The 16815-nt window shown below is 46.1% G+C and overlaps 1 protein-coding gene across 22 annotated transcripts in view; it reads left to right on the forward strand.

The window, feature by feature from the left end:
• The window catches only part of TPM1 (tropomyosin 1), a gene marked incomplete at its 3' end in the record, with an annotated part of 28098 nt that overhangs the window by 2073 nt on the left and 9210 nt on the right, over window positions 1–16815 (forward strand). For 8 of the 22 annotated variants that reach the window (XM_081122484.1, XM_081122473.1, XM_081122479.1 and 5 more), the window contains 6 exons: window positions 11278–11411; window positions 13503–13620; window positions 14845–14915; window positions 15696–15771; window positions 16247–16309; window positions 16616–16685. In XM_081122484.1, coding sequence (XP_080978610.1) covers window positions 11278–11411; window positions 13503–13620; window positions 14845–14915; window positions 15696–15771; window positions 16247–16309; window positions 16616–16685 — 532 coding nt within the window. Of the gene's footprint in view, window positions 1–3601; window positions 3861–11277; window positions 11412–13502; window positions 13621–14844; window positions 14916–15172; window positions 15772–16246; window positions 16310–16615; window positions 16686–16815 lie in introns of those variants that run through there. The other 14 variants (XM_081122489.1, XM_081122480.1, XM_081122488.1 and 11 more) reach the window with 6 other exon arrangements.

A 16815-nucleotide genomic window follows, 5' to 3' on the forward strand; every position in this document is an offset into this window, starting at 1 on the left:
GGATACAGAGGGCCTGGCCTCTAGATTAAGGGAATGGTTTGGGGCTACTTTTACGTAGAAGGCTGAGCTTGATGGTGGGGCTTGGAGACTCTTGGGACTTCCTTCCCACTAGGGAAGACTTAATTCAGCCCTTAAGATCTGCCTGGGAAGATGATACTTGCTTGGGTCTGCAGTCTGAGGGCACTAGATCCAAAAAGTAAGCTGGGGGTTATATATAGCTCAGTGCTTTATATGGTATAGTGAGCTAGCTGCCCCCTGCCCCTCCTGCTCACCCCACCCCCACCTGTCAGCCTTCTGACAACCACCACATAGTTTCAGGGGTGATGCAAACATGCAAAAGCTCTACCAGCACTCTGTTCACTGCCCTTTGGAGGAATCTCTTTAGTTAAAGAGCTTGCCTCTTCTGCTGCATAAGTCAAGCCAAGCATTAGATTTCCAAAGGACTTCTTTTCACACTGCCCGATTCCGTTCTAGAAGCTAATTAAGCCTAGAGGCCCAATTAGGAAAGAATTCCTTGGGAACCATTCCAAGAATGAATGAGTACCAGGAAAAGCTATGCCCAGAAGTTAAACTACCAAGTGCAACTGGCAGAATATTTTGTCTGAGAGTAAAATGCAAATTGCTGGAGGGTCTTGGGTCTTGAAATCAGTAAAGGCTTTTTGTGGTATGAAAGGCTTGAAATATAATCTCCAAGTATGTTTGTAAATGAGAAACCCAGACTGGGGACATGTAGAATCTGACGACAAAAATTTCCGTGAAAATCAAGGTTCCTGGAAAGGGAGTCAGGGAAACACTGTTTTAGCTAAAATATTTAAGTTACAAACTACCTGGCTTTAGAAAAAGAAGCCAAAGAAAACAACTCTGCCTGCGTTGTATAATGTAGATCAGATGTCTGCTCTGTATAAGGCTAAATGGAGGATGTCTGTCTCCCCCAAATTCTCCAGCAGGACGTTTATTTTAGCTTTTTCAAAAGAGCCGCTGATAGATCAAGGAGAGATATTCCTTATAAGGTAAAGAATGCAGAGAATTTGAAAATAGCCCAGTAAGGCTGAAGGCAAGAGAAGGGGGAAAAGATACAATTCTTAAGGAAAAATAGATTATAATTATTGTGAATATGTAGTGCTACAGGTCTTTATTGAAAAGTCTTGTTTAAGGGAGCCTAGGAATGAGGTGGGGCAGAAGTGGAAAAGAGGGTATTTAAAGCCAGCTGGAGGGAGGGGGTGGGGCCAGCAGTGGAGGGAGGTTTTGGAAACCCTGTTTTGATTTTTTTTTTCCTAACTGGAAAACTGTCCCTAATATGGTACACTTTTTTTTTTTTTTTTTTGGTAGTATATATTGATCACCTTCCCCTTTAAGACATTTTAGGGATGTTGAAGTCTGTGAAGAAATGCTATATTGAGAGTGCTTCCTAACTAGTAAAAAATAGTCAACTTGAGCAGGAAGAGACAGTTGTCACTAGAGAAAGGGGGAGGTGGGAGAGAGGTCAGCTTCCTGAGGTAGTATTATATTACATCTGTGTTTAGGGTATTTCCCTGTCATTACCTTGTACATACACAGTTTAGAACTGTAAAACAGTTCTACATTTTTCTAATCCTACTAAAAACATTTTTCTAATTTACCAACATACTTTACGCATCCCATTCCAGAAGTGGGCTCTTCCTAGCTTAAAAGGTGGTCATTCATGAGGTGGCGTCCCCAGTGGTTTTGCTTTGAATATTTTGTTGTCATTCCACCTAAGTGAGGCTGGAAGGGATGAAGGGCTCCATTTTCTCTCTGGCCCGCAACCTCTGCCCCAATAACCATATATATCTGGGATTTGCAGTATATGAGTCTTTATTCCCTGTAGGTCTTTGCTTTCTAAATCAGTGATTCTCAACCTTACCTAAACAGAAACACCTAGGAAGCTTTTAAAACCCCAAAATCCAGGCCAATTAAGTCAGAATCTCTGGGAGTGGAACCCAGGCATTAGTATTTTTTAAATACCCAGGTGATACCAATGTGCAGCCAAGGCTGAGATCTGTCCTACACTCTTGTATAATGACATCAGCCTGAAAATGAACTCACCTGAAACTGACTTTCCAAGGGTGTTTGAAAAGCAGGACATTAAGTCACTAGTTGGCTGCTTAAAGCACTTGCATGTGTCCAGCAGTTTCCCTGGCTCCTCCTGGAGGCTCTCAGTCGTCCCCTTCCCGACCCTCAAAGTTGGAGGCCCCTGGTATGTACTCCTTTAGGGGAGGAGTTGTAACCGGCCTGCCTGACCAGATGAACTGTGTGGACACAAAGCTAGAGGCTCCACCTACAGGATGTGAGGGCCCATGCTGGGGTTTGGGAGATCTCAGAGGCTGTGAGAAAGTCTCTAGAAAATGAGTCAGGAAAGCTAAGGAGGCTTGTTAGGGCTCTGGAGGAGGAGAGGGATTTCAAGTCTGTTTTCTTTTTCTTTGTTATTCCCACACTTAAACATATCAGGAACTGGCTTGAAGGGCCTCCTTTGAGAAAGGTGAGGACTGAAACCCATGAGACTTAGCAGGCATTTTAAAAACACAGCCCAAGGGGAAAATTGGCCAAGGACAGTTCCCAGAGATTGTGTCCACGTTGGTTTTCAAACAGCTGTCACCACTGACTCTCATAGGGTTCTGTAGCTTTCCTTGGTGTGCCTTTTAAAGGCAGTCCAGCCCAGCCCAGAATTGGCCAGGTTCCAGATGTCAGAGGCTAATTTAAAACCAGGGAAGGTTGTAACCAGAAGAAACCCTTGGGATGATTGTTTTTAGGGACAGGAAAGTCAGCCCCAGAGAGGCTGGGGATAAACAGCTGGTATGGGCCCAGCCCGACTCTTAAGACAGTGCCTGCCTATATATTATTAACTAAAGCTATCATTTGTGTTCTTAACTAATGTATGTACAAGATAGTGTGCTAAGCAGTTTATATTATTTCATAACCCTCAAATCAGCTCAATGAGAAAGTACTTTTACAGATGAACCCAGAGAAATCAAGTTATTTGTCCAAAGACACACAGCCGGGAAAGAACCAGGAGCCAGATTCTAACCTGGGAAGCCTGCATTTAGAATAGGAGGTTTAACCACTATGGAATATGTTAGTAGTTCTCATTTCGTGAGTTTTGTAGGAGGAGGAGGCTATTGTGGTTAGAATCTTGTGTTCTGGGGTTCTTTACAACGAGGATCAGCCCCTTTAGGGGCGCAGTCGGGCCCCACACCCCTCGCTCAGTTCCTCCTGGGCCTGGGAATGCGGGGTCCGGAGCGGAGCGCTCCCTGCCAGTAGGCGGCACCATCGCCCTTAGCAGCCAGGCCCGTTGCCCCGCACGACGCGGAGCCGGGGAGGGGCGCTGGGAAACGAAGTAAAATCCCTCGAGCCGTGGCCTCCTTTCCTGCGCGGCCCACCCAGTCCTCCAGGTGCCCGGGAGCGCGCCCCCTCGCCTGCCATCCCCGCCGCAGCGAGCATGCGCAGCGCCTCCCGCGGTTTGCAAATTCCCGGGGTCCGCGGCGCGCCCCGCCCCGCCCTCCGTGCCCGCCTCCGGCGCTCGCGCACCCGCCTGCGGTTCGCCTGCGCTGCCCCGGAGACCGCGACTTCCGGGCTGGTCCTGGGCCGCAGGGGGCGCCGCCGTCGCGCTGCGAGGCCTGGGCGGGGCGGCCGGCGTTGGGGAGTGCGGCCGAGGCGGCCCGAGCGCAGCAGCCGGCCTCTGCCCCGCAGCCCGCCCGCCGCCGCCCCGCACCATGGCGGGGAGCAGCTCGCTGGAGGCGGTGCGCAGGAAGATCAGGAGCCTGCAGGAGCAGGCGGACGCCGCGGAGGAGCGCGCGGGCAGCTTGCAGCGCGAGCTGGACTATGAGAGGAAGCTGAGGGAGACCGTAAGGGACCCACCCATCACCCAACCTCCCCCACCCCCACCCGAGGCGCCTCCTCCTCTGTCGGCCCCGCCGCGCGCCGCTGAGCCCCGGAGCCCACCTGCCCCCACGCCCCGGGGCGCACCTGGGCGGCTGGCGTCGGGCTCCGCGGAGGGGCCCTGCCCGCGCTCTCTCCTTTCCTTCCACCTCTCTGGTCTAGAGTAAAATCTCCGGGAGTGGTGTTGAGAAGGTTCTGGAAGCAGCACTTTCCGAGAAGGGGCTCCATTTCTAGGATGTTTGCGTTCGACCCTGGTGTCTGGAGTCCCCCAGGATGTGCACTTTGTGCTGCTGGCATCATTTACTAGGAGGGTGGGGAGGGAAGAGGGAAATCCTTTCGGAAATCCCTTTCTTTGGGAAGGGGCGCCTACAGGTCAAGGTTGAGGCGCTGCCGAGCTTTGGGACCCGGGGAGGCTGAGCGCCACCATCCCCATTGACCCTTGGTTTTCTGGAAGCCCGTTTTTCTGTGGTGATTGAGACATTGACAGTGCCAGGTTCTGACTAAGTTTACGGCCGGTCGACGTTTCCCTTTCTTAACCATCCCGTCTTCCAGATTCTTATGCAGTAGATATTCCTTTGTTACTGAATCTTGAAAAAAGTTGGCTGAATGTCAACGATCCTTGGGTGTATTCTCTAGCCGGCTTCCCCTCCCCCACGCTGAATGTAATACCTAGCTTCCTTTCTTTCCCCTAAGGCAAGTGTATCCAGCAAACAGGAACAGCATTTCAGAGGTAGTTTAGGCATGATTTTTGAGTGTTTGTGTGTGTGTGTTTTAAATCAGGGTACTCAAAACACCTTGGGAGTTATATGACAAGTGATAATATGGTGTCCAGCTGTGCTTAATCGAGGCCCATTCTCAGTTGAGTGCATCGTTATTGGTTAAGTGTACAGCTGGCTGCAGAAAGGACTGTGTATTTGCATAAAATATATAAAAGCAGAGAGCTCCTAAGAGGAGGGCCTAACTAGAGGAAATTTCGAATAAAATAGGGACAGGAATCAAAATCAATAAGCAAAATACAGCTTTCTTTAGAGGACAAGTCAGAAACTGTCCTGTGGATGTCTCTGAATTTGACTGGGCTGTAAGTTGATTCCAACTGCCTCTCTGGCTGGCGAGCAGCTGTCCTTGAACCATTAGAGAGCTAAGGGAACATGATGGGTAAGAACAAGAACTCTGGATCCTGACTGTCAGGATTTGAATCTTCCACTGCTTCATTATCTGTGAGACCTTGGACAGATTAACTTCTCGGTCTCTCAGTTCCCTAATTGGAAATGTAGATAATAATGGCCCCTGCCTATTGTGAGGGTGAAAGGAGTTAGTGTGTGGAGAGAAATTACGGTGGTGCTAGGCACAACAGAATAGGCGCTCTGTCAGCTAGTATTAAAGCTGCACAGCTCATTGCTCCTTTACCTTCAGCTCCCTATCAAAGGGCCTTGGAAATAGCCTGCTCATTGCATTTTATCTTAAAACACTCCATTTAAATGTTTTTAATCAGTTTGTTTTTTTCTTTTTGGAACTTGGAGAGAGGACATGGGCAGCCGGGAAGAAATAATTGGTGGGTTGACATGGTATTTACTAGTGGTGGGAGTCAATAGAACTCCCCCTCACTTGGTTAAGAAAGGGAATATGTCGTCCTGTACAGGAGAGCCTTTTATTGACTCCTGGCCTAGTGATTGATGTTAGACACAAAAGGTCAATTGTTTGAAGGGCACGTTATTACTTTTATACTCAACGTTCCCTTTTGTGTGTTTTTATAAGTGATCTTCCTGGGCCAGTTGGCTAAAGGTAATGCTTTCATTCTTTTCAAAGCTTTATGTTAAAAGTAGCTTAAATAGCTTCAGTTTTTTTAAAGTAATTTTTGAAAACAGTCTATCTGGGTGCTTGGACACAGACCCTTTTAAGACAGCCACTTGAGGACTGGGTCAGGCACTGAGAGAATTTCTGATTGGGAGTTCTTCACTTCTGAAACTGGAACTTAGAGATAGCTAATGCAAGGTGGTTTCTTGGTAGTTGTCAGACACAGCTGTGAGTTAAACTAGAAGTCACACTTTCTTTTGGTAGTGAGGGTAGAGGTTAGGGACAAAGCCATGAGCCACTGCAAAAAATATTTGACTGGAGATTTGGCCCTAAATTCAGATTCTCAAAAGTTCAGAGAGGCTGTAGTTAATTGGCCCTATTATACCAGCCAGCACTTACCTTGGAAAAGTCAGCCATTTCTTATTTCTTACTTGTTTGCTTTGCCAAGGTGTGTAGGGCCCTTCAAATTATTGGAATGAGGCTACTTGGCTTGATGTAATGGTTGACTCTGGGTCTTCTGACTCAAAGAGGGTTTTGTTCCCTTTTTGTCATTTGTATCAAAGGAAAAAGTAGCAAGAAGAAGCCAGTCCTCCTCTCCGGATCCTACCCAGCAAACGAGGAGACTTAAAATTGCAACCTGTAGATTCTTAATTGGTGACTTTGTTAAATTGTGGAAATAACCGATTCACAAAATCCCCAGCCCTTTTCCTCTTTGGAGTTGGTAAATATTTCTGAGGTCAGAAAACTGAGGGTGCATTTAGTGCTCACATTGGCACCCCCAGGGTGGCAGTAACTGGAATATACACTCTCAGTTTCTGCTTTCTTATGTAGGCGAGGCAAAGGCACGACAATGCCCTGTTCATGTCTGTTCTCCCTCATTATACAAACATGCTTCATAAATTATAGGCCTTGGCATAGATAGAGGAGGTTGTGTTTATCTGTTATCCATGGGAGTGCCCCTTAATGTCATCAGTGTTTTTCCCCCTTTCCTTACCTTATAAGGGCAGAAGTTTAACTTGGCTGTAGTCACTTGGTCTTACACAGCAAGTTGGGTGAAACCTTCTCTGTATAACTACAGTTTGCATGAAATAAAAAGGCCTGACCTTTGGTCATTTCTTGCTCCACTTTGGTTCAGGCAGGACTTTGAAAATATATTCCAGAGGATTAATTTTTAGAATATTATATTATTCTCCTACAACTATTTAAGTAAAAATTATTGCTGTTTTTAATTTTTTTTTTAGTCATGTTGACTAAAACATCTGGATGCCCTGAAAATCTAGACCTTGTAAAAGTTATCTTTTAAATCTGATTTTGGAGTGTAATTTTGCTATATTGGGGCAGGCATGCCCTTGAGTTCTATGTAGTACCTTATTGGGGTGGCCTGGGGAGGGAAAGTGGTGTTTCTGCCCCTGTTTTCTATATAGGTAGCTAATACCTTTGGGGCAGGGAGATGGGCACAAGGGAGGAAATAAGGCTTGACTGGGCTACTAACTCCAAGGCACTTCACTAATGCAGAACTCGTGAGGGCTGTTTAACAACAGATCTGCAGGACAATTGGTATCCTTCACTAATATAGCAGTCTCTTTTCTGAGCAGCTCATTACATGTGGGAATACAATAGCACTTTTGAAATAAAAGAAACTAGCATCCCAAACTGAAAGACTTTCGCCAGCAGTGTCAACACATGGGCTCTTGTTAGAAGAAGCTAACCCAGCACACTAAGGGTGATTTCCATGCCTGGAAATAATTTGCATCTTGGGTCTTGACCCTTCCCAAAAGCCTTGTTATTTATATCTGCATGTGGCTTTAGGCTTATACTGGCAGAGGCAGCCACAGGTTAAGTCTTAAGTAGACTGCCCAGGTGCTGTGATGAGAGGAACCTTAGAAAGTGTCTTGACTCAGAACTTAGAAAACACATACCAGAAAGGAAGGCTAGTGAAGGGCCTTTTGAATACAAAACATAACACACACACACACACAAAAGAAAACAAGAGAAACAAGTAGATTCTAGGGAACCAAACAAGATTGCAATCAGACCAATATGGCAGGGCCTGAGAAGCCAGTGGGAGTCCAGGTTTTTCCCAGGGGAAGCTTACATAGAGATAGATGTACCCCATGTTCTGCTGTCAAGTCCAGGCTGTAACCTACGGGCACCTTGGTCCTGCTCTGAAACCTCTGGGCAGCAGGCATTGGCTTCTAGGATTGAGAGCAAGTGCTCTGTGTTCAAATGTGAGTGGTCGCCCATTAGTGTTATTTGATGGAGTTTTCAGGTTTATACCATGGCTTATTTCAAAAAAGATTGAGAGGACTTGTTTAGTGGGTGATTTTGTTTTGTTTCGTTTTTTTTAATATATCTTTTTTTTATTTCAGAGAGAGGAAGGGAGAGGGAGAGAAAAAGAAACATCAATGATGAGAGAGTCATCATTGATCGGCTGCCTCCTGCACATCCCCTACTGGGGATAGAGCCCTCAACCCGGGCATGTGCCCTGACCGGGAATCGAACCTCAATCTCCTGGATCCTAGGTCAATGCTCAACTGCTGAGCCACGTCTGTCCGGGCTAGTGGGTGAGGTTTAATACAGTAACTGTTCTCCTGGTCCTGGTTAATAGTCTCTGTCACTAAAGGCCATCTTTGGGTTGGAGAGTTGGGGTGGGGGTGGGGGTGGTTGTAGGGAACCTCCCACTCTGACTTAGGAAGAGAGAAGACTCCAGGAGTGAGAACCACCAGTTCCAGGGCTTCCATGAGGTTTCAGAGGCAATGAGGAAAAGTGACAGAGCCAGCACGCAAGGAGCCAGACAACTGGGATTTTAGTCTTGTCTCCCACTGGCAGCTGTTGACCTGAGCATGCTTCAGCATTCTGGGTCAAAGATCCCAACCTCCTTCCATTTTCTTTTGAAGGAGGAGCTAGAAGAGTGGTTCCCTTGGGGTTTGCTAACTTCTTTTAGGTGGTGGGGCGGGGAGGGTGGAGGAGAGGAACAGGTTGCTTGTTTATAGTGCAGATTCTTGCCCTCCCCTCTGACCTGAATCAGAATCTCTAGAGATGGGGACTGGAAGTTTATATTTTTAATACACATCTCCTAGTGGATTCCGACGCTAAGCCAGTTGTGGGAACTGCTGGACAATTCCTAGCTAGATGATTTGCTAGCTCTTCCACTAAACAATTACAGCCTCTGTTTTTTGAACCACACATAGGTCGGCTTTCTGTGTGCACTGGTCCTGGCTCCTAGAACAGATCTCCATCCCCAGTCATTGCTCGTGTGCCCTATATGAGGCCCTCCCTATTGGCTGGTATTCCATAGGCTACAACGTGAATGTCAAGAAGTATAAGGTCATACTAAATACTCCTGGGAAAAAAGGGGTTAGTGACATTTATAAACAGTATCCAGAGCTAAAGGAAAGAGCGGTTGTGTGTTGGGGGGGGGGGGGGGGGTAAGAGAGAAGATACAGATTGATAGGGGGACCTCTCAGGTACAGAGATCTTGCATGCAGAGGCGGCAATAAACATGGGGCACTGTCCCTTACTCTCTGATGCTCCAGCTGTGTGGGGCCTGTCACCCAGAAGTCTCTGTCTCCGGACCATAAACAGTCTCCTTTCTATGAGTGCAAAATCCTGAGGTCTGGGGCCCAGGTTGAAAGCAGAACAGAGAACCTAGAATGAGGTGGCTACCAAAAAAAAAAAAAAGTTTTTAAAAATCTCATTGACATTTCTCTGGCCTCACCACCTGTAACAAGGATACTTGCCTTTATATTAATAATAAGGAAAGGGGGATACTTTTGAGTACAGGATCAAGACACTCTACTGAAGGTTTTGTTTTGTTTTTTTTTGTTTGATTTTTGCTCTTCATTTTTGTTTTTAATTTCAAGAGTTGCATACTTGTTTCCCCCTGTTCATAAAGGAATAGAATTTTCCTGGACATGGAGAATACAGAAAAGTGGAGAAAGCTAACCTCACCCAACAGTATATCCTTAATGTATACTCCTCCTGATTTTTTTAAAATAAGGCTAAAGACTTTAAAAAGACAGTTTCCTATACTTAAGAAGTGTGTTATCCCCATTACCCTCACCCCTCCTCCAAAAAAACCAGCAGTCACCCACTGGTCAGACTTACTGGGGCCCATTACTCGCTGTGCACCGATGATTTCCTGTGTGGGCCAGTACAGTTGTAAACCATCCTCAGGTTCATTTTGTTTCCCCCTGCTCCCTACATAGTTAATTTTTGACAAGATGAAAGTATATTTGAATGTTTTTGTAGAGTCCTTCACCAAATGCCCTAATCACTTCTCTGTCCCAGACAAAACTTGGCACAGATGAGCAAAGAGCTGAGTGTTCTTGTATTCCTTTGATTGAAGGCCATAATCACAGCCTCCCTCTAACTGTGTGCATTTCAGTCTGTGTATATCATGGATCCGTGAGCTAAGAAAGTTGCTTTTGTGTAAGTTAGCTTGGTTTTAATCATTTTATTCAGGAGACGTTTACTGAACTCATACTTCTTACGTTTCCCTGCACGTAAGAAGCTTTCAGCTGAGTAGAGGAGACAGGAATGGAATGTAGATAGAGAACTAGTGTAGGTCCCTAAGTGTGTATTGTAATTTTTAGAAAGTTCTCCATGTGTCCTGAAAACCTCATCACCCCATGATAAGCAAATATCCAGAATAGATGAGCGGGAAGAAACGGTACCTGGTTAAGAAATTCCATATCTCACTTGCATGCATAATATTTAAATAGCCACCAATGCAAGTGTGTATAATGGACCATCAGTCTTCCAAGTGTTCTGAAGCTCATGGTAACAATGTTTACAACAGTAGGTGATCATGGCATCCCCAAGAAAGAAACATCTTATTTCAGGGATAGGTACAAATAAAAACGATATCTGTACTGCTTTTCTCGTAAGGAGTTTGAAACTCTTCCTGTAGCAGCCTTGACTTGTAAGAAATTCCAGTAGTCTTATGTCGGACACACTTGGGAAATTTCTCTTGGCCCTGTTCCAGTGTGACTAGTTACTCTGAAGGGATTTCCGAAAAGGGGGCGGGGAGGGGGTACTGGATTTAGTTGTGTCTATATATTTTAGAACCACTGAATTTTGAAATATTTTAGTGCTTTTATAGGTCCCCTTGAGAAAATGACCTGGAGAAGGGAAAATGGAGACCCCCCCCAAGTCCGGTTTCTGGCTGTACTACTCTTGCCTTATATGGCTGAGCCTGGTTAAGCCATGTCGTCTCTGTCCACACCTCAGCCCCAGTGAGTGAGGTGGCTATAGTGAAGTTCTTTAACAGTCAGGTAATGCCAGTGTGCTGAAATCTATGGGAGAAAGGAGCCAAGTGAGAGAGCATTTGCTAATGGTCCATCTTTCCAAGGAGAATGGTGTTCATGGATTTGTATATACACAAATGGGAACATTCCATGTATAAATCAATGTACTTACATGCCCGAGAACTCCCAAGTTGACCAGGGCTTGTAATGCACTTAAGGGTAGCTCGCCACAAGGTCCAGACTTCCCATCTGAAATCAGTGTTTCGGTCTCGGCCACTTCCCGAAGGCACTACCCTCACTTCCCCCCAACTCTAAAATGCCTTTCGCTCTCTCTGCCTAGGCTGAAGCCGATGTAGCTTCTCTGAACAGACGCATCCAGCTGGTTGAGGAAGAGTTGGATCGAGCCCAAGAGCGTCTGGCAACAGCTTTGCAGAAACTGGAGGAGGCCGAGAAGGCAGCAGATGAGAGTGAGAGGTGAGGGCACCTCACCCGGCCCAGGTTTTAGCATCAGCTTTTCCTCTTGGCGAACTGGGAGGGCTTCTCTGTTCTTGGGGTTTAAGAATTTTGCAGTCCCTTAGGGGATCATTTCCTCATTTGATGCCAGGTATAAGTTTATTGGTTTCGTTTGTTTAACATATTGGAGTTTATTCAACCCCAAGGTTACAAAGAAGAAAAAGATGCTTTTCCTGTCCTCCTAGAGATCACCATCCAACAAGGGAGATGGACGTATAAACAAGAAATTCTAGGGGTGCATAATGGTTCTTTCATTCCTGGTGACCCCAGAGCAGTTATGCGTTTTTGAAAAAGATAACTGTTTTAAAACATACCAAGGAGGCTTAGACTTAAATAAAAGAGGGCTATCAGTTGTGGAATAGCCCAACAAACAGATGAAAGAGAAAACACAGATAAAACAGAAATATTCTCTGCAAAAGTCAATTGTTTGGGACTTAGTAATGCTAATAAGGCACGTGCACACGTAAATACAGTCAGATACTTGTGTCTTCTGAGCCTGCTCCCACTGTAACCTGGCTCTACCCGAATTGTTGCTCCCAAGACCCAATTTTGTGGTAGCAAAGGAAAACCGTGGCTGTGTAGACCAGCACAACTTCGTGTGTTTTAGAAGGCATTTTCTCAGCTGTCGAAGTCAGTGTATTCCTGTCGCATAGGACCACTCCCAGAGAGGCTCCCTGAGAAAAGAGAGCTCTGCCGCTTAAGGCATGACAAAGGAGTGCAGTGGCTCAGAACACTGGACGTGCAGGCCTGTGCTGGGCCTGGGCAGGGGAGCACACGGTCAGTCATTTGGTCCACTTTGCCTCCCTCTTAGAAGTGACCTTCTGCTCCCTGCCTCCATGGATAAAGAGCGATTTCAGACTTTAGGATTAAAGAAGCTTTTTAGCTGAAGTTTCCAGCTCATAATTCACTGCTGCTCATTGTTTCTTCTCTAACCAAGAATCTTGGAATTCTTTAAGGTGTCATCCTCCCAAACGGTGTCCACATTCCAGTGGTTTCGTGGCTGGCTCCTTCCTGAAATGCACTGTTTGTGAACCTAAAAGGCGATGATCTGAATCTGGCAGTGTCAGACTTTGGAGTAAAATGGAATTTCAGCATCATTTACTCCGGTCCCCTGATTTTACAAATGAGAAAACTAGGGCTCAGAGACTCATGTTGCCTGCCCAGAGTCTCACAGCCAACTTATGGCCGAGCCAGGACTAGAACTCGGGTCACCTAAAACATATTGTGGTGCTTCTTCAAAAAATTCATCTTATCTTACTACCTACTTAGATTTTTGGTCAGTGAATCCTATTTTACCATGAAGTGTTATTCCGTAAATCTGCAATATATTGTAAATCAGTTAACATTTTCCAAAACTTAGCACCATGCCATGGGATCCAGACATACATATCAGCGTGGAAGATGGTGTCAGTCCTGGCTGTCAAACACGTCTACTATGAAAGAGTTCCATTAAAGGCAAAACTCATCATTTCTTATCTAAAGTATTAGGTTGATCCACAGGACAGTGCTATTTTTATGGGTCTGACATGGTCAGATATCAGCAATTTCATTATGATTCAATGTAATATTTACATTTGTGTCTGATGAGGTAAGAACGACTACCTTCTTTGTAGGAGGAAGTGTATGAAGATAAATATACTTTTGTTCTAACTTTGATCCGTTTTCAAGCCGAAGCTTCCCACCAGGAAAGGGAAGAAATCCCATTATTTATGTAGCAACTACAGCAGGTTGGCCCCCTCCTGTTTCCCTGCCTCCCAGTTTCAAACAGGATCCTGACGCCCTACCTTTAACTTAACATTAGATTCCTGGACCGTTTCTCCCCCTCCCCCCCTACTGGAAGTGTGAGGTTTCATTCACAATAAACAGAAGTATGTATCTTTCTGCCTCCAGCATTGGAAACTCTTGCCTCAGGGCTTGGAAAATAAAAGTAGCTCTGTGCTCTCTTACGGCCTGCTGGGCGCACCAAGCCTCGCCAACCACTGCAGTGCGGTGGGTGGGTCTGCGGGGGGTCAGCTCTAAATCTGGGCTCTTGTTGCTTGTCTTCCTTGTCAGAGGCATGAAAGTCATTGAAAGTCGAGCCCAGAAAGATGAAGAGAAAATGGAAATTCAGGAGATCCAACTGAAAGAGGCCAAGCACATTGCTGAAGATGCCGACCGCAAGTATGAAGAGGTCAGATCCTGGGGCCCGGAGCCTTGTGGACCCCCAGCAGTGGCCCGGGGAGGGTGGGGGGCGGTGTATGCAGCCTTGCAGCCTTCAGTGAAACCATCGGCCTCCTTGGCAGAAATGGGTGGCTTTGAGAAGCAGAGTTCCTGTGCAGAAAATGGTTCTTACTTGACCCTGCCGGGGGATCCCAAACTTCATCATGAAGCCAGTCAATAGCCCTGGGAAAGACCAAAGCTGCTCCCCCTGCCCCCTAAAGACCAGGTCAAAAGACCTTTGGCTGGGAGAAGGGAGAGTGGGCCCCTCGTGTCTGTGGAAGGAGCTTCTTGTGCTATCAGCATGCACACAGTTCTTGGAGTGACTCACCTTGCGTGGTCCCCCGAGAGACGTGCACTTGCTTGGGTGATTGATTCGGCACGGAGCATTTCTCTCTCCTCAGGGTGGTAGGGGGATTCCATGGTCACCATAGGTTCACAGTTAATCAGCCTCTGGTCACATCCCCGTGGAAACAGCGTCCCTGTGATAACAGAGCAGCGTAACCGTTAAGATTTTAGTTTTGCCCTTAGTGCACCGTGGCTGTCTTGAAACAGCATGGACCTCTTTTTATTATTATCATTATTTATTTCCAGATTACTTTATGCCCACTAATTTTGAAGTGTTTCAGGAGGCTCCCTTCTCTCAGGTTCTCTTTCACTGAGTACAGATGTGCCTGCATTAGTCATCTCACCAGCTCATCTCATGGCAGCTTCTCCTGATACTCTGTTGGCATTTTTAACCTCCGCCACAGAAAAGGAGATTGGGGCACAGAGCTCTAAATGGATGGAGTTCTCAGGATTATTTTCAGTGTTTTCTTGGCAGCCCCTACCTACCTTTTTGGCATAAAATGCGTCATGTCTCCTCATACTGCTATTTTTGAGATGGTGAATTTCATATTTCTCCCTTCTTCTACACTTTGGTTTGGCTGCTGTGTAATTATACAGACTTCACGTGGGTCAGGCTTAAAATGAGGCTGCCCATTCATAACTAACCATCCTGGGTCTTTGGGGGGCAGAAGCCTCTGGTCACCTCTCCATTGGTACTCCTGGTGGACTTTAGCTTCTCTCTAGTCCACAAGAAAGGGAATCATCTTATTTATAGACAAGATCTTCTAGGGGCCAATGGATCCATTCCCTGCCCCTGAGCCCCCTTCCTCAAAGCTTGCAAGCCCATGGTGTTGTGTTTGCCCTACTGCAGGTGGCCCGTAAGCTGGTCATCATTGAGAGTGACCTGGAACGTGCAGAGGAGCGGGCCGAGCTCTCAGAAGGGTAAGCGGGCCGGCGCCAGGACGCTGTGTGTGGGGTGCTGCAGAGCAGAGACTAAACAGCATGACCTTCTGGCAGCTGCACATTGACCTGTTTCAACTCCGGGCTCCTTATGTGCTCATTCGTCATGGATGAGCCACGAGTCTGGAACGTGGAGGACTTGCGTGGGGTGTCTGTGTATGAATGCGTGTGTCACTGCATGCCTTACCTGCACACTGATTTTGAGAATGGCCTTGTGCATTTCCTGTGTCCACTAACAGCCAAGTTCGACAGCTGGAAGAACAATTAAGAATAATGGATCAGACCTTGAAAGCATTAATGGCTGCAGAGGATAAGGTACTGATGGCTCATGTGTGGTTTTTAGGTTTAACTCCAACCCAGACGTCTTTCAGCTTCCAACATCTACTGGTCCGTTTGGTATAACGACTGCACCTTCACTACACCCTCTGCTATCCTGTATCTTGCTTTAAGTGCTTTCTTTGGGTTCTTTATACTCCTTTGTTTTTCCTTCGTAAATGCTCTTTGGTGCAGCCCAAAAAGAAGCCAAATTTATCACACTTCAGAGTTGTTGGATTTTGTCACCCTGCCTTTCCACTTTTACAAGCTTGGGGGGCAGTGTTTGTGGCGAAATTGAGAGTTTTGCTACCCAGCGATTTGGCTACTTTTAAGGCAGCCCTTTGTTCTCTAGGACTCGGTTTTCATTTTTTCCCATCCCTCTCCTTTTTCTCTCCTCCTTCCTTTGGCTTGTCTCCCACCCTTTCTGCCTCTGATCGAAAACATTAGCAAATGTGCCGAGCTTGAAGAAGAGTTGAAAACTGTGACGAACAACTTGAAGTCACTGGAGGCTCAGGCTGAGAAGGTAGGCCAGGCGCATGGTGTGGGGGAAAAGGCACCTTTTAAGAGCTGCTCAAAAGACACCCACTTTTTCTCTTCCGAGGCCCTGCTGATAAAAGCAGCAGCCCAATTGGCATTTTAGTAAATGGCATCGTTTTGAGGTTATTTCCTAATGGTTATTGAATAATAGGTTCTTTTTTTTTTAATAGAGAATATTTTATCTGAGTCATCTGTAACAATTTAATTGCATATGTGAGTCATCTGTAACAATTTAATTTAAACCAAGTGCCAAATGGATGTTATCTTGTTTTTATCCCATGTAAAACAATAGGCAGGAAAACAGAGACTGTATTGTAGTGTGCCATTTGATCTCAGAGGCTCTATTACCACCTGAGAGATCCCCAACATCTGTTTGCTGGGCTGGCGCTTTCTTTGTATTAGAAGACAGGAGTATAGAGTGAGCTGTGGCCTGACATCTGGAACGTTCTTTCTAATTACAGTACTCTCAGAAGGAAGACAAATATGAGGAAGAGATCAAGGTCCTTTCTGACAAGCTGAAGGAGGTAATGCTGTGAATGTTTTGGGCAAAGCCACCTGAATTTTAAATCGAGCTTGTTTTCAGGGAGCAGGTCAGGGCCTTTTCATTTTAAAGTCGTGCTGGTCCACGTCAGGAATATTCAGGGGTGGTCTTGGGGTTCTTGTGCTCTGCTAACTGCTACCTGTCACCGTAGGGACTGACCAACAAGTAGTTTCTGACCCATTTTATGGGTGCCGTGCTTGATTTCCATTTTATAGTTTTTCCCTGTATTCATCGCTCCTGGACATCTAAAACATCCCAATTTTGACTGAAACAAATTGAATCGTTACAGGCTGAGACTCGGGCTGAGTTTGCGGAGAGGTCAGTAACTAAATTGGAGAAAAGCATTGATGACTTAGAAGGTAAGATCTTACATTTTGTTTTTAATTGAACCCTTGTGGTTGAGTATTGACCTGGCAAAATGGTTTTCTAATCCAGGTGCATTCACCTTGATACGCCTTCACCTTTGCTCTTGCACATTTCTCCTCTCTG

Source organism: Miniopterus schreibersii (assembly GCF_964146895.1).
Source record: "Miniopterus schreibersii genome assembly, chromosome: 1".
Taxonomy (NCBI): Eukaryota; Metazoa; Chordata; class Mammalia; order Chiroptera; family Miniopteridae; genus Miniopterus; species Miniopterus schreibersii.